The sequence below is a fragment of the Mesoplodon bidens genome (genome assembly GCF_964165515.1).
Source record: "Mesoplodon bidens genome assembly, chromosome: 1".
Lineage (NCBI taxonomy): Eukaryota > Metazoa > Chordata > Mammalia > Artiodactyla > Ziphiidae > Mesoplodon > Mesoplodon bidens.
Window position 1 is genome coordinate 164,767,704 of NC_138176.1, and position 20,399 is coordinate 164,788,102.

At 53.4% G+C, this 20,399-nt stretch overlaps 1 protein-coding gene across 2 annotated transcripts in view; it reads left to right on the top strand.

The window, feature by feature from the left end:
- DLG5 (discs large MAGUK scaffold protein 5) overlaps positions 1–20,399 on the top strand; it is a 119,952-nt gene that overhangs the window by 41,008 nt on the left and 58,545 nt on the right. For both annotated transcript variants that reach the window (XM_081250558.1, XM_081250559.1), the window contains exons 2-5: positions 4,946–5,014; positions 17,224–17,386; positions 19,187–19,330; positions 19,962–20,145. In XM_081250558.1, coding sequence (XP_081106684.1) covers positions 4,946–5,014; positions 17,224–17,386; positions 19,187–19,330; positions 19,962–20,145 — 560 coding nt within the window. The remainder of the gene's footprint in view (positions 1–4,945; positions 5,015–17,223; positions 17,387–19,186; positions 19,331–19,961; positions 20,146–20,399) is intronic.

Sequence of the window (20,399 nt, forward strand, 5' to 3'; positions counted from 1 at the left end):
TGCACTGAACCGTGATTCTGCAAGAGGGCTTCCCAGCAGCCAAAGGAGCCACCCTCCCAGCACCTCCCAAGATCCGCAGAAGCCGGGGCAGTGAGCTCAACACATAGCACTTTTCACCCTCTTGCCTCCTTCTCATGTCTGTGGCTCACAGAGTCGAGTGCCTCTGTACCCAGCACGGTCATGGGCGTTGGGGTGGGCAGGAAGTAGCAGCATGTGTCAGGGCCATAACGCCATGGCTCACCCCCTCTTTCTTTCTTCCCACTTTTAGTCCCCAAGCCCCACTCAGCTCACAGTGTCTGTTGAGTGTCTCAGTGTGGGGAGGAGCACAGGGAGGGGAAAAGCCTACGCTGGGAGCTCCAGGTTGGGAGGCTCTGGGCAGGGGTGGCCCTGCTCTAATACTTCTCACTTGCACAGGTGGATGGGTTCTGCCTACATCTCCTCCAGGCTGATCTGGCTTCTTGGTGCTTGTCCAAGTCCACCGTCCTCCAGGACCAGCTCCAGGCCCCTTCCTCCATGAAGTCCCCCCGGACTGCTAGACCTTTAGAGCCGGGCAGCAGTGTTGTGTATAGGGGTCAGGAGCACAGGCTTTGGGCTAGACTGCCTGGGTTTGTACCCTGTTCGCCCCCTTAGTGGCTCTACCATGACCTTAAGCAAGTTACTTAATTTTTCTAACCCTTAGTTTCCTCCTCTGCACAACCGGCGTAATGACAACCTCAGGGTTGGTGTGGGAATTAACTGAGACAACATATGCAGAGTCTAGTACATCCTGGCACTTAGTAGGGCTCAGTGCCTATTAGCTGCTGCTGTTATTATTTCTGGTATTGTTGTTGTTAGTGCCATACGGTCTAGCAGTTTGTCATCGTGGACTATGCAGCCTCGTCACTCTGGTGGACAGCTTTCTGAAAGACAGCTTTCAATTTGGGTAACCAAAGGATTGAGGACAGCGGGGTTGGAAGGTCTGGTTTGACTGTAGGAGCAGCAGCTAACACTTTGAGCACTGGCCGTGCCAGGTGCTGTGTCAAGCCCTTTTCGTATTAGCTCAGTTGACCCTCCGTGGGGTTAGTACTCCTATTGTCCCATTTTGCAGATAAGCACATGGAGGCAGGGAGAGGCTGAGTGACTTACCCGAGGGTACACAGCTGCTAAGTGGCATAGTTGAGAGTTGAACCCAGGCAGGCTGGCAGCCTGTTAGTATTCTAGTCACTGCTGCCTCGATTTGCAGACGAGGGCCACGGGCTCAGAGAGGGGAAGAGACTTCCACAGAATCTCACAGCAGGTGAGTAGCCTCCTGAGCCCCTGGCTTGTCTTCTTTCTACGGCTCGCAGGGCTCAGCCACGTGCCAGGACCCCGATGGACACGTGTGGGTACTAGAGTGACTGGGCACCCTCAGCCGTCCGAGGGTGGTCAGCTTTGAGCTGGAGGATGGTTCCGGGGTGGGACAGGTGGCCTGGTGGTGACTGCCCCCCCGCCCCCACCGTCCAGGCAGCACCTCCCCGCCCTGTCGCACAGCCCCCAGGGAAGAGCGTCTTGCTTCTCCCTCCTTCCCCGGTGCTCGCGGGAGGTGCATGTCCTCCCAGCGCCCAGAACTGTCTCAGGGCAGTGCCACGGGCTGGAGCACAGAGAGGACTCTGCGTGCTGGCTGGAACAAGCCCCTTAAGCGTCGTGGTTTCATGGGGAGGAAGTGTGAGTCACTGGGGCCTTTACAAGCCCCAGGTGAATGGAGGGGTGTGTTAGGGGCCCCGCAGACATGGGATGGGGCCTTGGAGGGCTGGGTGTTCTGTTATCGCTTGGTTGATTTTACTGGAAGTTCTTTGAAGTGGTCTCCAGTGGGGCTGAGTCACCGAGTAAACACAATTAGCAGGGGGCGGCCTTTTGGGAACAATGCAGACAATGCTTGTGGCCCAGGCCAGTCCCAGAGAGTCTGCCAGCTCTCTCCCAGGGCTTCTGCCATGGCTTCCACGTACATGCCACCTGCTGGCTCGGGTCAGCCTTGGTACCTTGCTTTCAGTCCCCGCTGTGGGCTTGTTGGAAATACAGAGTCTAAGGCCCCGCCCTAATCTGCCCAGTCAGAATCTGCACCTTGACTGGGGCTTCAGGTTATTGCTATGGTAGAAAACCCCCTGTATCATCACTCTGCTTCACATGGCCATGAAAACCTGGGCTCCTGTTCTGCTCTCTTGTTCTTTTTCTTTTTTTTTTTAATATTTATTTATTTGGCTGCGCTGGGTCTTAATTGCAGCGTGCGGGATCTTTTTGTTGAGGCATGCGGGACCTAGTTCCCTGACCAGGGATCGAACCCGGGCCCCCTGCATCAGGAGTGTGGAGTCTTAACCACTGGACCACCAGGGAAGTCCCTCTGCTCTCCTTTTCTGGAAACGTTTCCCAATCATATGACTTTCTCCGGGTCCTCTCTGGACCTCTGCACAGGCCTGTCTGAGTTTGTGGTGACGGTCCTGAGTGGCAGTGCCCTGCTGCCCTGTGGGGCTTGGGGGGAGGCAGTGGGAGCAGAGGAGGCCGGCCCTCGTTCACCCAGGCCTCTGTGTGTGTGATGTGCAGGGTGGGCATTAGGGCCCGGGTCGGGGTGCAGGTGCCTTCAAGGGAGCTCCCACATGGTCCAGGGTGAGGGGCTGTGCGGGGCAGGAGAGCGTGCGCAGTGAGATGGGACCTCTGCCAGGCTCCAGATTGGATTGTGAAATCCCAGGGGTAGATTGACGACCGTCCCACCTCTCAGAAGCCATCGCTTTGAAAGGATACTGCGTGACTTCGGAGGAAAGCGACTCTTTTTGCCTTTTCCCGACAGTCCTGACCACACAGGCTTTTTAAGACAACAATAGCTGCAGAGACAAAGCATAACCAAGACAGCATCGTCTTCGGGCCTTTTTTCCCCCCTGAATGACGTCTAAGGCCCTGGGAACATCATAGAAACTGGGCCTTGTCCAATTTTAACCGTTCCCTGGCACCGCACCGCTCCCCCCGCCCCCACCGCCAGCTCCCAGGAGCCCTGCCAGCCGACTCAGGGGAGGTAATGCCCAGAGATGCCGATAGAGATGTCACACCGCCCCCGGGTCAGGCCCAGAGCCCTGTCAGGATGTGGGGGACAGGGAAGGGGACCAGTTGGCCAGTTGACTCCTCCCAGCCAGGGGGGAGGTGGGAGGAGAGAGAGAAGGGTGTCTGCCAAGTTTAATTAACAGTGGAAACTTGCCACGGGGGAGGAGAGGGATGATTTGAAGGGGAGGGGCGGTTTACTGGAAGATGGGGCGCTGCTGATGCCAGTAGTGAGAAAGAGGTGAGGCGTCGTGCAGGGAGCATCCGCCAGAATGCTGGCTGTGGTGTCGCGAGCAGGGCTGGTCTGAGCTCACATCTCAGAGGTGTGAGTGGGACGGCGTATTTGTGCCTGCTTTTCTGAGCAGGCGTGTTTCAAAAACAATCCACCAACACACCAGCCGGCTAGCCTTCCTTGCCCTCACATAACAACAACGAAAAATTATTATTATTATTATTATTTTTTGTGGTACGTGGGCCTCTCACTGTTGTGGCCTCTCCCGTTGCGGAGCACAGGCTCCAGACGCACAGGCTCAGCGGCCATGGCTCATGGGCCCAGCCGCTCCGCGGCATGTGGGATCCTCCCGGACCGGGGCACAAACCCGTGTCCCCTGCATCGGCAGGTGTACTCTCAACCACTGCGCCACCAGGGAAGCCCCATCTGTAGTCTTGATAAGCAAAGCACAGCTTTGTTTCCATTAATCATGGAAAATGTAATCTCTGAAATGGGACAGGGGAGGAAAGGACCTTGTGAGCCATCTGGTTGAACCCCTTCATGTTACAGACTGAGAAACAGAGATCCAGAAAACTGAGGCCACTGGCCAGCTACTTGCACGTGGACGAGAACTGCACTCAGAGCTGGGTTTCTTGACCCAGAGGTTTTTCCTGATGCCGGGCAGGTAACAGCCTGGCTTGGAAGATATTTGAATGCAAACCAAACCTCGGTGGTTGTGTGGCTGCCACCAGGAGTTATTAACAAGTGTCAACACCTCCCCCCCAAAACAAAACAAAACATGGGGCTCCCTGGTGGCACAGTGGTTAAGAATCCTCCTGCCAATGCAGGGAACACGGGTTCGATCCCTCGTCCGGGAAGATCCCATATGCCGCGGAGCAACAAAGCCCGTGTGCCACAACTACTGAAGCTCATGTGCCTAGAGCCCGAGCTCTGCAACAAGAGAAGCCACCGCAATGAGAAGCCCACACACCACAACGAAGAGTAGCCCCCACTCGCTGCATCTAGAGAAAGCCTGTGCACGGCAATGAAGACCCAATGCAGCCATAAATAAATAAATATTTAAAACCAGAAAACAAAAATCAGAAAACAAAACAAAAAACAAAACATGTTACTCCCTAGCTTTGGTGACAGTGTGATTGCTTATAATTCTATCAGTAATTTTTAAGAAGGGGGCAGCCACTGCCTAAATCATTAAGGACTGAGCTTGAATACAGTTAGAACCTAAGAGCAGAACAGGCAGGCACAGAGAACGAAGAGTTCACAGATGTTTAACTTAGGCTCTGTTACCCTCTATGCGGAAGCCAGAATCACACTGATACAAATCTGTAGGAAATCCCCAGACCCCTTGTTGCCCTGGGGCATGTTGCTCCCTTGCTGAGGCCTTCCCCAGATGTCCCAATAAGAAGCCAGCTGGCTGACTCCAAGCTCCCCTCTGCCCGTGCGTAGATCAGTCAGAGGGTGGCCGAAGGTGAGGCAGAAGCACCAAAGACTAGGCCCTGCTGGCAGCACCTCCCCTGCCCAGCCTGTGGTTCCGATGTCTGGTACCCCACATGGTGCTGGTTCTCAGCCTGGCGCCGACTGAAGTCATTTGGTCAGACGGTGGTTTGGGGTATGAGATGAGAAATCCCTTTGGGGTTAGTAACACATGGCCTCTCTTTCTGTCTCCAGGCTCCACCTACAGTGTCTTGTCCATCATGCCCTCAGACTCAGAGAGCAGCAGCTCCCTCAGCAGTGTGGGTGAGTACTACCTTCCTGGGCACCCCTCCTTCCTGGAGGACACCGGCCTGTCGGGGGTCTGGGTGTGAGCTGGGGCGGCGCTGGGTGCCTGGGGTGGGAAAGTTGGCCCACACCTGTCAGATCATTCATGGAGTCATCTTCTGTTGGTTCCATTCACATTTCCTCTCATCAGCACGTCCTCTTAATGGAGGAGGGCAGGGCGCTGTTCCTGGCGTTAGGAGGGAGGTGCGTGCACAGGTGCATGACACAGAGGCACCTGTGTCACCATGTTTTCACTTTGTCAGGGCACAGTGCTTCTCAAAGCGCCCATTGCCTCTGACCCCCAGGCCTCGTAGTACACAGTGACCACTATTCCAAGAGACTGGCCCCTTTGGGGGCTGTCGTTTGGGAGCAGGAATGGCTCACTGGGAGTGTTGTCTTGGGGGCAGGAGTCGCCAGTCCATGCCGAATTCGGTGTGTCTCTGGACATGGGTCCCAGGAGCCCATAGAGGGAGGCCGGCCCTGCTGTCTTCACTGAAGACGTCCCAGAGGAAGGTTGTCATAGTCTCCCAGTCTTCCCGCACCTCTGTGGCCCGTCTTCTGTGTCACATGCCCTCTATTTAATGCCCTAGTGTAGCTCTGTGTCCTGGTTTGACCTTGATGGATGGGTACACCTTCAGTGGTGTGGTGAGTCCTGGAGTTTTTGAGTTGGAAGGGCCCACAGAGGTCATCTGGTCCAATTCCTTCCGTTTCCTCCAGTAGACAGATGGGGAAATGGACACTCAGAGAAGGAAGTCTTGTGCCTGAGCTTCTAGAACCTGCCAGGGGCAGGCCTCTTATGTGTTAATTTGACTCATACAGGCCACCTCCAGGGGGCCAGAAGTGGGCTTGCGATATAGTGGTGAATAGGCAGACCTGGTCCCTGTGCTCATGGGTCTTCGGGTCTACTGGGGAGACAGTCAGATGAGTAGATACAGTAAGTGAGATCAGAGTGGTGAGAAGGGTACCAGTAGGGAGCACTGTATTTGTTTCCTAGGCCTGCCCTAGCAGAGTGCCATAAACTGAGTGACTTACGCAATAGAGATTTATTCTCTCACAATTCTGGAGGCCAGAGTCTAAGATCATTGTGCCGTGAAGGCAACCAGGAACGGGTCTTTTCCAGGCCTCTTCTCCTTCTGGTTGTGTGCCGGCAAGCTCTGATGTTCCTTGGCTTGTAGATGCATCACCCCAGTCTCTGCCTTCATTTTCACATGGTGTTCTCTGTGTGTGTGTCTCCAAATTTCCTTTTTTAAGCAGGACACCATTCACATTGGTTTAGGGGCCCGCCCTACTCCAGTATGACCTCATCTTAGCTTGATCATCTCTAAAGACCGAATTTCCAAATAAGGTCACATTCACATTTACTGGGGATTAGGACTTCATCATCTGTTTGTGGGACACAATTAATTCAGCCCCTCACAGGTCCCCTCGTCCTGTCTAGGGTTCAGGGAGGACTCTGCTGGGACCACAGTTCACTTTGTCCTGCCTGCTTTGGGTTGGTGAGACACAGGGATTGAATGATGGGGCTGCTGGGATTTTGAACACGGGGCTGGCTTTCAGGAAGTGCATGGGCCGGACAGGCAGTCAGGATGTGTGGAACGGTAATGTGGGGTTTTGTAAAACTGAGCTTGTTGAGCTCTGAGGGCACCTGTCTTGGCCTCACCCTTTTCCGGCTCCATATTCCGCTTGGGAGCAAGGTACAATGATCTGATATCTGACAAACTCATTCACATTGACCCTTCAAGGCTTAAAGTGTTACCTTTCTAGAAGCATTTGCATTTTAAAGGGAGATTCTAGAGAAAGATATTGTTTAAACCATAGCAAGTATTGTTAATGGTGGAATTTCAGGCCTGAGTAAGAAGGTATTTTTTTGTGCAGCTGGACCTTCGTATACTTTGGAAGAACATCGTGTCGGTGACCCACCCTTTGGCCCTTGGGATGGAGGGGTCACCAGTGTCCCTGGATACTTGTTGGCGGGCAGGCTGCAAGCAGAGCTCTACTGTAACTTCACTGTCTGGGCCCCTATCTTGGATGCTCAAAGACCTGGTTGCATCCCTTCAGGTCAAAACCTCTCCAGTTCACCGGTAGCCAAGTTTTCCATCTCTTGCTTTTCTGTGTAGAGTTGATGTTGACCTTGGGGTGAGTAGCCCCATTTTTCTGCAGGCTGACTTGAATGTCCCCGTGGCTGTATTGGCCAGAAGGCCTTTGGCTGCAGCAGTAGGGAATACCTACTCATACTGCCTTAGACAGCAGAGAAATGTGGGATCTCACATGGTAACTGTGCTGAGGGTGGGCTGAGTACATTGGGTGCGGCTTTGCCGGGCCTCTGTGTGGTGTCTTCCCTTGGGCTGATGGCAGGTGTCAGCCATCACATCTAGACCTGACAGTGTCCAGGGCTACAGTGTTCATGGTGGGAGCCTCTAGCCACACGTGGCTATTTAAATTCCAGTGAATTAACGTGAAATAAAATTGAAATCACTAGTTTCAGTAGTTACACTAGCCACATTTCAAGTGTTCTATAGCAGGGGTCCCTAACGCCCAGGCCACGGACCGGTACCAGTCCGCAGCCTGTTAGGAACCGGGCCGCACAACAGGAGGTGAGCGGTGGGCAAGTGAGGCTTCATCTGTATTTACAAGCTATTCCCCATCGCTTGCATCACCGCCTGAGCTCCGCCTTCTGTCAGATCAGTGGCGGCATTAGACTCTCACAGGAGCGCGAACCCTACTGTGAACTGCGCCTGTGCAGGATCTAGGTTGCGCGCTCCTCATGAGACTCTATAATGCCTGATGATCTGAGGTGGAGCTGAGGCGGTGATGCTAGCGCTGGGGAGTGGCTACAAATACAGATTATCGTTAGCAGAGAGGTGTGACTGCACAGAGACCATAATAAATCAATTGCCTGCAGACTCATATCAAAACCCTAGGTCTTCCTTGGTGGCGCAGTGGTTGAGAGTCCGCCTGCCGATGCAGGGGACACGGGTTCGTGCCCCAGCCCGGGAAGATCCCACATGCCGCGGAGCGGCTGGGCCCATGAGCCATGGCCGCTGAGCCTGCGCGTCCGGAGCCTGTGCTCCGCAACGAGAGAGGCCACAACAGTGAGAGGCCCGCGTATCGCAAACAAACAAACAAACAAACAAAACCCTATCAGTGGGTCTTCCGTGGTGGCACAGTGGTTAAGAATCCGCCTGCCAGTGCAGGTGACGGGTTCGAGCCCTGGTCCGGGAAGATCCCACATGCCGCAGAGCAACTAAGCCCGTGTGCCACAACTGCCTAGTCTGTGCAACACAACTACTGAAGCCTGTGCGCCTAGAACCTGTGCTCCGCAACAAGAGAAGCCACTGCAGTGAGAAGCTCGCGCACCACAATGAAGAGGAGCCCCCGCTCACCACAACTAGAGAAAGCCCGCGCACAGCAACAAACACCCAACACAGCCATAAATAAATAAAACAAAACAAAAAAACCCTCTCAGTGAGTGGCAAGTGAAAACAGGCTCAGGGCTCCCACTGATTCTGCATTATGGTGAGTTGTATAATTATTTCATTATATATTACAGTGTAATAATAATAGAAATAAAGTGCACAATAAATGTAATGAGCTTGAATCATCCCCGAAACCGTCTCCCGCCCCCCGCCGCCACCAGTCCGTGGAAAAATTGTCCTCCACGAAGCCGGTCCCTGGTGCCAAAAAGGTTGGAGACCACAGTCCTGTAGCACCTGTGGCTAGTGGCTACTGTATTGGACAGATCATATAAAAGAACATCTCCATCATCACAAATGGTCCAGAGGATGAAGGAGGCCGTCTCCTCTCGTGTCTCCTGACAAGCAAAGAAGCCTTCCCCAGAAGGTCCTCAGCACAGTCCCCAGTCCCCTGTCATTGTCTGTGCCCAAACCATGGCTCATGCAGTGCGGTCCCTGCACCAGCAGCACCCAGGTACTTGATAGAAATGTAGGTTTCCAGGCTCCAGAAGCTCTGAGGATGGGGCTCAGCATCCATTTTAACAGCCCTCCTGGTTGGAGATGAGTTGATCTAACCTAGTCCCTGGCAAAAGCACTGGAATGTCTGTGGCTGGCTTGGACCAGCCCCTTGGAGTGGAATGAATGGAGGGTCATCCATGGCGCACTGCAGCACCTCCTGGAGGAATCCCTCCTGGCTCAGCCTCACCTAATGACGGGCAGAGCGCTTCTTTTCCTGGCCATCTCAGGCGCACCCCCCGACCGAGGGGCTGATGAGTCAGATGGAGACTGGCTGTTTCTGTTTGTTAGGTCTTTCTCCATGAACCTAAGGAAAGGCAAGGTCTTACAATAAAAACATTGCCTCCACTTTCCCACTTACGTCTCCCTAACCAAGAACGTTTGGGCAAAGAACAGCAAGTTATATTTAGCATAAGAGAAAATTGGTAGGTGGAGCCTTGGGTATGGTATTTTCTCTGCAACAGCTGGTACCTGGTTGCCCCTCCCCTCTTCCCGGCTGACATTAGGTCCTCAGGTGGTCCGCCCATTTCATCTCTTCAGCCTGACCCTCCTAACAACAGACCAACAGCCTTAAAGTTTGCTGTGTCTTTCCAGGCAGTTTTCATCAGCCAAGCACGCCTGGCTTCTTTGATGCTTCCCCCCACCCTGTGTGGTCTGTTATTTGAGTAACCTGCCTGTGGGTAGACCCCATGGATCTGCCCAGGGGATGCACACTCATTTCAGGCAATCGATGTTTTTTTCCTCCCCCGTTCATCCTGATCTAATTTCTCAGGTACCTTTTTTTCCCCTCAACTTGGATAACTGGGGAAGTTTTAAGAAGAGGAGACATTCTTGGGCAGCATTTATAAAATGAGCCTTAAATTTCATGCAGATTGAAGTAACAGGAGAGCTTTCTTATTAAGGAGAGAGATCTGGTTTTGTTAGCAGGAGGATCTGGAGGGCTTCCTTCCTACCCCAGCAAAGATTCCTTGAAAGTACAGCTTCTAGTTGATAGAGGATGGTGGGGTGAATGAGCATGGAGGCAAGGCTGCACCCTGACCCCTTGCCCTCTGATCCTTCCTTCTCTGATCCTTTTGGATCCGGGGCCTGTTTCCTCCGGGAACACCTTGTCCTCTTGGAGCCCGTGCTCGGCACTCATAGGGATCACAGGGGGGCCTGGCTCCGGGCCTTACAGGCTAGCCAGGTGTCTTAGTCTGTCCAGGCTGCTATCACAGAACACCACAGACTTGTCAGTTCAGAAACAACACACATTTATTTCTCACAGTTCTGGAAGCTTGGAAGTCCAAGATCAAGGCAGAGTCGGTGTCTTGGGGGGCCCGCTTCCTGGTTCATAGATGGTGCCTTCCCGTAGTAACCTCACATGGAAGGAGGGGGAAGAGCTCTCTAGGGTCCCTGTTATAAGGCCACTGGCCCCATTCACGTGGGGTTCACCTTCATGACCTCATCACCTCCCAGAGGCCCCACCTCCTAATTCCACACAGGGTGGGGGGGTAGGACCTCAACGTAGGAATTTGGTGGGGTACACCAACATTCAGACCAGAGCACCAGAGAGAGAAGTGACTGGCCATTTTGCCTTGTGTAAAACAAGGAGACAGAGGGGAAGGAGCAGCTCTTTCTAACGAGGGGTGTCACAGGAAGCTTCAGGGAGGAGGTGGCCTTCTAGTGGGGTCTTCCAGGAATGGTGCTCTGGATGTAGGAGCAGCCTGGAAGCAACAGGCCATCGTCACCTGTCTTGGTTTGGGTTTCGGCAAACTGACCCTGAGTCAAGGATTTGAGAGCAAGTAGCTTATCTGGAAGGAGATCTGGGAGCTGGGCAAGGCTGCAGCTACTGCGCTGGAGTCTAACCTCCTTCCCATCCAAGTCCAGGAGGAGCCCAGCTGCAGTCCTGTGCTGACGAAGGAGGGCATCCCCTGGGCATCAATGGGCGATGCTTTTAAACGTAGTGGGTATTGGACAGCCAAAAAAACAAGGGATTGATAAGCCACTCTGGCCAGACAGTGCGACTTTGGTCCGGACCAGAGGTTCTCAAACTTTACCAGGCATCAGACTCACCTGGAGGGGAGTGCCGGCTTCTCCCCCAGGGTTCCTGATTCGGTAGGTCTGGGTGGGGCCTGACCTGTGCATTTCTAATAAGGCCTCCAGTGAAGCTGAGGTGCTTTTGGAAGCACTGGTTCAGGACGTGGGATTGTGTCTCCCCCTGACGGCTCTGGCTCTCCTGGGCTGGAGGTGAGGATGGCTTGGTTTTGCTTGCTGCGGCCTGTGATGACCATGGTCTGCTGTTTTGCTTCTCTCCTGACAGCCAGGGCCTGGAGGAGGCCAGGAAGTTTACCTGGGCATCCCTGCTCCACCCACCTGACCACTTTGGGCCGGTGCCCATTTTCTCCTTGGCCTCTGGTACCACAGGCCCACAGGGCTCTGAAGCAGAGCTGTGACCTCTCTAGCTGTAAATAAGACTTGGTGGGGAAGTGGCCTTCAGGGTCAGCTGGAGTGTGGTGTGACAAGGGGGCTAAGGACAAAGGGCCTTACAGCCAAGAAGACTACCCAGCTGCCAGGCTCTGGCTGAGCCTCAGTGGTCTACAGAGGAGGCTGCGCTTGCATCGGCCAGGGTGTCCGGGAGGAGGAGCCAGGACTTGTGATGGCGAAGGGTCTCTGCTCCCCTTGGCTGCAGTTTTCCTCTTACACCAAGGCCCAGAGGAGTGAGAGCTCTTTGTCCAAACTCCAGGGCCTGTGCCGGCTCTCCTGGCATCTTCCAGCACTCGTTTTGGGGCCATTTTAGTCCAGTCCAAATCCCTTAACCCCGGAATCCCATCCTGAACATAAAAATGAAAAAAAGAAAATCTTTCTTTTCTTAAGTTTTTCCTTTTATTATTATTAATTAATTAATTAATTTATTTATTTATGGCTGCGCTGCATGGCTTGTGGGATTTCAGTTCCCCGACCAGGGATTGAACCCAGGCCACAGCAGTGAAAGTGCCGAATCCTAACCACTAGACCACCAGGGAACTCCCCTGCCTTCTTTTCACGTGGGTTCCAGATTTGGGAAGAGGAAGGAGTGACGTGGGGGGAGAGTGGACAGTTTTGCATTTGAGTCCCAAAGAACAACTGCACAAAGATAGAATCTGAGGCTTCTGTGGACAGCTCACTTGACGTTAGTTTTGATTTTGCTTGTTCTTGAAAAGGTTTACTATAAACACAGTGACTGGTCGGGGGTGACAAGCCACACCTCTTCATTGGTCACACCTCTCCTGGGATGGTCACTTCAGTTTAGGGCACCACAGTGTTGTTGTTTTTTTTTAACTTCAGATTTTTTTAAGTCATGTTCCGTGAGGTATGAATTACGTACAGTAAAATTTATCCTTTTTGGTGTATAGTTCGATGAGTTTTGATGAACACATTGGTTATTTAACCACTTCCACAATTAAGGTTAGAACAAATCCTCCACCCTGAAGAATTCCCTTCTGTGACTTTGTAGTCAGCCTTTCTTCCCTCTACCCCCAGGCCCTGGCAACCATGGATCTCTCTTCTGCCTCTGTAGTTTTGCCTTTTCCCAAACGTTGTGTAAATGGAAACATATGGTGTGTGGCCTTTTGAGTCTGGTTTCTTCCACTCAGCATAGTGCATTCGCGAGTCCCTGTTCCCCTTGCCCTCGTGTGTACAGGAGTTTGAATGATAGTGCCTTTTTGTTGCTGAGAAGTATTCCGTTGTATGAATATAACACTGTCGTTTATCCATTCAGCAGCTGCTATAAACAGTTGTGCGCTAGCTTTTGTGTGAACATAAATTTTCATTTCTTTTGTGTAAATATACAGGAGTGGGATTACTGGGTAGTATGGTAACTGCATGTTTAACTTTATAAAAGACTGTCAAAGTGTTTTCTGCAGTGGCTGTATGATTTCATATTCCCACCAGCAGTGTTTGAGAATTCCAGTTTCTCTGCATCCTTGCCAGCATTTGGTGTTGTCACTTTTTTTAATTTTAGCTCTTCTGGTAGTGATAAAGGGATTTGGCAGTTGTTTTCAAATACTTGCATGTCTGTTGTTTAGAAGAAGAATTACAGTTGTACCTTGTGGCCTTTGTTTTTTTTTTTTTGGCTGCGTCGGGTCTTCGTTGCTGCGCTCGGGCTTTCTCTAGTTGCAGCGAGCTGGGGCTACTCTTCGTTGCAGTGTGTGGGCTTCTCATTGTGGTGGCTTCTCATTGTGGAGCACGGGCTCTAGTCATGTGGGCTTCACTAGTTGCAGCACGCGGGCTCAGTAGTTGTGGCTCGCAGGCTCAGTAGTTGTGGTGCACAGGCTTAGTTGCTCTGCGGCCTGTGGGATGTTCTGGGACCAGGGATTGAACCTGTGTCCCCTGCCTCGGCAGGCGGATTCTTAACCACTGCACCACCAGGGAAGTCCCTACCTCATGGCCTTGTGGGGGTAGATAGATCTAGGGTCAGTGGGAGAAATACAGATTTTAACTCAGTACGTAGAATAATTACCTGGGGAGAGATTAGATGGGCTTTGCTGTGAAGTAGTGAGCTCCCTCACTGTGCAGGAGTTCAAACAATCTTGGTAGCTATTTAGGGGATTCTGGCAACCATTTTCTTGAAAGGACTGCATCATCTTGAAAATGTTTTTCAACCCTGAGATGCAAGTAAAAGAGAAAAACTTTATTTTTAATTGAATGGATATGGAAAGGGTTTTCTGCAACACTTGCTGTTATTTTGGAACTTCCTGGCTTAGCACATGTTGGGATTTTTCTTGAGGCCCCCTGTGGCCCTCCTCTGCCCTCTGCCCTTCTTATTGTGAAAGGACAGGTGTGTCCAGGCAGCAGTTTCCCTAAGTCAACCTGCTATTTGATGGATTCACAGGCCTGGATGGCCTCACTTTTTGTGTGTTTCGTGTATGCTCAAGCCTTTGGGGCAGGGGAAGGGAAGCAGGAGGCCAATCCTGTCGGGAGGCTGTGCAGGGTAGTGGACGAGGCCCTGGGTCTGGAGGTGAAGCCGGATTTGCGTGGGTATCCACCGGCTTCCCAGCTGTGCAGTTTTGCTAGATGTCAGTTTCTCACTCGGTGATCACAGCACGTATCTGGGAGGGTACTGTGGGTATTAATGAAGTGAGAACCCAGGTGCGTTTAACACAGAACCAGGCTGTGCTCAGCAAATGACAGCGCTCACGTCCCTGTGTGTGTGATCGGCTGCCCCCAGGTCCTACCAGCTGCAGAGCCAGTGGCCTCATCCTGCTGGAGACAGGCAGGAGGCGGTGGCTCTGTGTGGTGACAGGTCTGATGACCCCTACTTCTGTCCTGCTGCTGCTTCTCTCTCCAGCCTCCGCAAAAGCCAAGGGCTACATTTTTCTGTTGCTTCATTTTTAAAATAGGGTGGAAATTCTTTATCTCCCTGGAGGCAGATTGCTGGGCCTGGTGGTGCTTTTCAGTTCTGAAATTGAGATCTGATGTTTCTCTGATACTTACTGAACTTGACCGCAGGTCAAGTCATTCTCAGAGCATGGTCTGGTGTCCCTGAGGTCCTTTCATGGAGCCAGTGAGGTCAGAACTGTTTTCATAATGATCCTGAGATGTTACTTGCTTTTTGCACTCTCGTCCTCACACAGACTCTACTGTAGAGAGGAGTTTTCTACAGGTTCCATCCACGGTGTGTGATGTTGCACAGATGTGACTCTGGCTGTCTTTATTAAGCCAGATGTCAAACAGCATTACGCAGATGCAAAGCCATGCCATTCTTTTCTCTGTGTTTTTTGTTTTGTGGTAGAAAGTGTAGTTAATTTTTCATGAAAAATCTTAATGTGACTATGTAATGGGTTTGGTTATTTTAAAATTAGTAAATATTTTAAAATACCTTTTTAGTTTTAATTTCTAATCTGGTAGATATTGTTAGATATAACCCCTATAAGCAAAAGCTCTTTGGAGTCCTCAGTCATTTTTAAGAGTGTAAAGAGGCCCTAAAATTAAACCATTTGAGAACTTTTAGGTTGAGGCCTCGGGCACTGGGGTCAGGAAGAAGGCACTCCATACACCATGCTGTCTTTTACTGGCTTGGTGACCTGGACCCATTATTTAAGCTTGATAAGGTTTTGTTTCCTGATCTGTAAGGGGATGGAATAGGATAATGTGTGAAAAGCATCTCATAAACTGCCAGGCATGGAGTGAGTGCTACTCATGGTTGTCTTTGGGAGGCCGCAAGGCACAGCAGCAGAGAGCATGTGCTCCGAACCGGGTGCCTGGGCTCTCATCCAGGGCACCACTTGCTGTCTGTGGAAGTTTAAGTTGATTCCTTAAGCTTGCTGGACCTCAGTTTTCTCACCTGTAAAATGGAGATGATAATATTCTTACCACCTCTGGGATTGTTGGGAAGGTTAAATTAATGCCTGGGGCATCTGTGTTGTGTGCTGTTGTGTGGTTGGTTGTGACTGTTTACATTGAAATCCTTCTTTTCTGGGTGCTTGTTGGGTCTGTTCATCCCACTGTCTTGGGTTTGTCGGTCCTCCACAGATCATGTCCCTCCCCCCCACCCCCCCGGGGCTGGTTAGATGCAGAGTTTTAGTTGTAGGCCTCTCCAGAAGGGGGTGTCAGGCACGTGTCCAGAGGAAGCCCCACGTGTCAGACAGCCGGGTAAGTTAGTGCAAATCAGATGGCCATCATAGAACTAGAGCTCATAGCAGTGCCTTCATTTGCCAAAGAGGAAGACGTTACACAGCCGCACAGAGCTGTAACCAGCCTGTTTTCCAAAACTCCTGGGGGCGGGGGTAAGGATCCAGGATCTTTGGGGAAAGGCAAGGGAAGGCTTTTCAGGCTGTGGACTAGAACCCATGGAGGGAGGGAGATGCTTGTGGGAAATGGTGATCCTGGGCCCCACCTTAAAGAACATTTTGGCTGCAGAGGTCTGGCCTGAGCACAGGAATCCCGGTTGTCACAGAGGTGCTGGCTTTAAAATAACATGCGTTTCGAGGGGTACTAGATTCAGTGGTTGGCGTACCAACATTGGATAACACTGAGCTGGGAGCTTGAGTCTCCTGCCTCAGACCATGGTCTAGCTAGTCACCCACAGTGTCGAATTCTCCGTCCTCCCTGCCACTCCCGGAAGATGCGAGGCCACACCTGAGCGCCTGTCTTGGGGGACACTTGGTTTGCACAAGCAAATCAGCCAACAACGGTCTGCTGCGGGGCAGCGGTCAGGATGACACAGAGTCAGAAGACGTTCGTCTTGCCTTTTACACATTACAGGGCTACTGGGGAGACAGATACTGTGTCCCTGGGGTGAGTCAGCCTCTGGATCACATCCATAAACTGGGATGACTTCTGTGGGTTACTCTGACCCCACTGAGGATCTCTGAGGGTTAGAGGGCTCAGGGGAACACATGGACGGAGTTAACTATAAAAGCACCATGGATTTGTCTCTTTTTCTGGGACATTTGAGTGAGGTGCATACTTCCTAGAAGCAGATTGGGATCTCGTCAGAGGGGCTGGTGGTGGCCACTGTTCCTTGGTAATAGCATAAGGCATGCGAATCCCTTCAGGACATGTCTAATCCTAGGGACAAGTGATGAGGGCCTGGTGTGGGCTGGTCAGTTAGAGGTCCTGGGACTTACCTGCACCCCATCCCACTTACCTTGGCCATAGGCGGCTCTCCCTGTAGCCCCTCCAAGCTGCACACCTGGGCTGGTTGAGCAGGTGCTTTAGGCAGTCGGGCAGCTTAGAAGAGGAAACTGTGTGGAGTGTCCAGCCCTGATCAGGGGAAGACAGGACACGGCCCTTGGGCCCGGCTTTGGAGCTGGCTGCCTCTGTCCTCTGCCAGCTTCTCTGGGAAGCTGTAACTGTGTCTTCCTCTTCAGGCCGTGCCTTCCACCTTGCTCAGGCTGGCCTCTCCGTGCCCAGGGGTGGGTGACAGCTGGTGTTAGCAGAGCAGGCAAGGATGCAAAGATCAGGGCCAAAACAGTTCCATCCTGGAGGTGCCAAAGCTAGGTTGGAGGGAGAGAGGGGGACCTCAGGGTCCTCAGCCAGGGCCAAGGTAGAGGGTGCTGGAGCCAGACTGCCTGGGCTCTGGTCCCAGCTGTGCCTCTTACACTCTGACTTGGTGGTGTCCTCTGGGAAAGGGGGATGTAACAGGACCCACCTGGTAGGGTGATCGTGAGGAGCGAATGCAAGCTGAGAGCCCAGAACAGCGCCTGGCTGCTGGTGGGGGCCATGTGAACACGAGTTCTCTTTGTCACCTTCCTCCTGCAGGCACCACCGGGAAGGCGCCGTCCCCACCGCCGCTGCTCACTGACCGGCAAGTGAATGAGAAGGTGGAGAACCTCTCCATTCAGCTGCGGCTGATGACCCGGGAGAGGAATGAGCTGCGGAAGCGCCTGGCCTTCGCCACCCACGGGACCACCTTCGACAAGAGGTGGCGACCGTGCCCCTCCCCTGCTGGCCCGATGGACAGGGTCACCACCCTGATGCCATGGCACCCCCTGCCCCGAGGCGTACCCTTAGCTCCTGAGAGCCCTGCTGCCTGCCCGAGTGTCCTTCCCGCCACCCGCCCGTGTAGACCTGGATGCGGGGAGCGGGGTGGAGGCTTGTTATGCTTCCTCCAGATCAAAATCGGAGTCTATGGCCTGAATCACACAACTTGGGGATTGAGCAGTGTGCGTGGGTGTGTCCATCCTACACTTGGCTCCTGGCACTTGCGTGCTCTTGCGTGCGTGTGCGTGTGCGTGTGTGGACCGGCCTCACCGCCTTTGTACTGGCCTTGCAGATGGTCATTTGGTGAGTGGTCTGGGCAGCAGCTGGAGGCTCCCGGTCCCACTTTGGTGCCTCCTCCCTGGTTGGTTGGATGGCCTTGGCCTTGTCACCAGCCCTTTCCCAGTCCTCTCTGCCTTCCAGCCCTGGAGACAATCTGCTGCTCTCTCTGTCCCCTGTTTGCTGCTGTGTGCAGCCCCTGCCCTAATAGAGATAGTCAGTCACCCTGTTGCTGAGCCTTTGACTGGTCTGTCCGTGGACAAGGGCACCGCTGTCTCCTGGATACCCCGGCCTACTTCATTGTTGAGTGGATCTTTATGTGCTTTGTAAACACGTTAGTTGTTTCCTGCCACGTGTGTTTTAGAAAGGGTTGGTCCCACCTGGCTTTTTTGTTATTTTGAAGAAAACTTTTGACGACTTCTTTTGTTGGGATTGAGAGGTAGATACCAGGGAAGGGTTGGGGAGGTGCTGGCAGGGGTTCTGAGGGGAGCAGCAGCAGGGCTGGTTTAAGTGCTTTCCTTCAGGAGCATCAGGGGTATGCGCCTCATCTGGGGAGGATTTTTCTGGGGTGACGTCGAGGCTCAAAGCCTGCTCCTAGAGGTCGCTTTTATGAGGATGTGTCTCTCAGACAGACAGCTCGAGGGCAGGGCAAGTGAAGACAGTGTGCGAGTGTGTGCCGTCCACATCTGCTTTCGTGCCACCAAGGCAGAGTAGTGGCTGCACAGAGACTGGCCCTTTACAGGGAAAGGTTGCTGAAGCCTGCTCTAGGGCAGGGATTCCCAGGCTTGAGCTTGCACCAGGGTCACCTGCAGGGCTTGTTAGATGGCTGGCCATTCCTCCCTCCCTCCTGAGTGTCCAATTTTGGAGGTTGGGGGCTGGCCTGAGAATTTGCATTTCTAACAAGTTCTCAGGTGACTACAGTGCTGCAGGTCTGGGGACTCCTGGTCCTGGCCACTTTTCTCAATCTTGGCTGCACATTGGAATCCCTTGGGGAGCTGAAAAATCCCCATGTCTGAGTCCTACCCTCAGGGATGCTGACGTAATTGGTCTGGGCCTTGTCTATTCGTTATGTACCCAAGATTGAGAATCACCGCTGTGAGGAGAGGAGGAGCTTCATCCCAGGGACTGCTGGGCCCACTGCGTGCAGGCCTGGCGTGTGGCCTCCCGGGGGCTCCCAGAGAACAGGAGCACCTTCCCAGCTCTCCAGGCCCACGCAGGGAGTTCAGCAATCAAGGCCCTCCATCCTGGGGATTCGGATTCTGTTGGTCTGGCTGCGGCCAGGACACCTGGGCTCAGCAGGCACTGGGGGTGGCGGAGGGGGCGTTGGTGGTGGTGGTATGCAGGAGACCAGTGTTCGGGAACTGCTGGGCTGGAGTGACCTAGGACGTGGCTTCCCAGGGAAAGACATTCTTGTCATTGTGATCCCGGGGCCAGTGTTCACTGGGCTGTTTGCCGTCTGGGCCAGGCCCTACCACAGGCTGAATCCGGACTACGAGAGGCTGAAGATCCAGTGTGTGCGGGCCATGTCAGACCTGCAGAGCCTGCAGAACCAGCACACCAACGCCCTGAAGAGGTGCGAGGAGGTGGCCAAGGAGACCGACTTCTACCAGTGAGTGGGGCCTGCCTGGCCAGGGTTCCCAGCGTGCAAGGAACCGCTGCTTCTTGCCGGTCTTCAGTTCTGGACCTGGAGCCTGGGGTTCTGGTCCCATCCTGCCTCTGCCACATAGCAAGCGGTGGGCCTTAAGCACGTGGGTTTGTGGCTTTGGGCCTCAGTTTTCCATACCATCCATTGCCAGCTTCAGAAGCACGGCTGGTAGGAAAGTGATTGAATGTGCGAGACGGTAGGCCAGGCAGATCACTGTGGACCTCTGGGTCCCTGCTGGGGCTCCACTGCCACAGGAGAGGCAGGTGCGGCATGTTCCCCTTTGGTCTCCTGGTGCCCCCCTGAGGGCATTTGCCTGCCCACCTGCTGACATTTGCCCAGGCCTCAGCACTTGGAGGTGCCAGGTCCATGCCAGGTAGGGGCTTATCTCCTTTCCTTGGCCTTTGCATTGTGGTGTCAGGCTCTTAAAAAAATAGTTTGGGTCTTCCTGGCATGTGGCTGACAGCAGGCTGTGGCCTGCCTCTGCACGCTGCTGACCTGTCTGGTGTGTTGGGGGTACTAGGACCTGGAGGGGGTGCTGGTGCCTCGGGTGGGAGTTGGAGGCTGGCCGGGCTTACTGTGCCACATGGGATTTCAGCACGCTCCACAGCCGGCTCCTGAGTGACCAGACCCAGCTGAAGGATGATGTGGACATGTTGAGGCGGGAGAACGGACAGCTGCTACGGGAACGTAACCTGCTCCAGCAGTCGTGGGAGGACATGAAGCGGCTCCACGAGGAGGACCAGAAGGAGATCGGTGACCTCCGGGCCCAGCAGCAGCAGGTAGAACCGGGCTGGGCGGCGGGGGGCGGACCAGACCCAGGTCAGGCATTCACCCACTCACCATCCATTTACCAACGCCCCGCCCCCCCCAACACACACACCTACCATCTCATCTACCCACCCGCCCACCCACCCACCCTCCCACCTACCTACCTACTGTCTACCCGCCTACCACCCACCATCCACATAGTCATCTACCCACCTACCACCCACCATCCATCCATGCATCTGTCCCCTTATCCACCTACTCATCT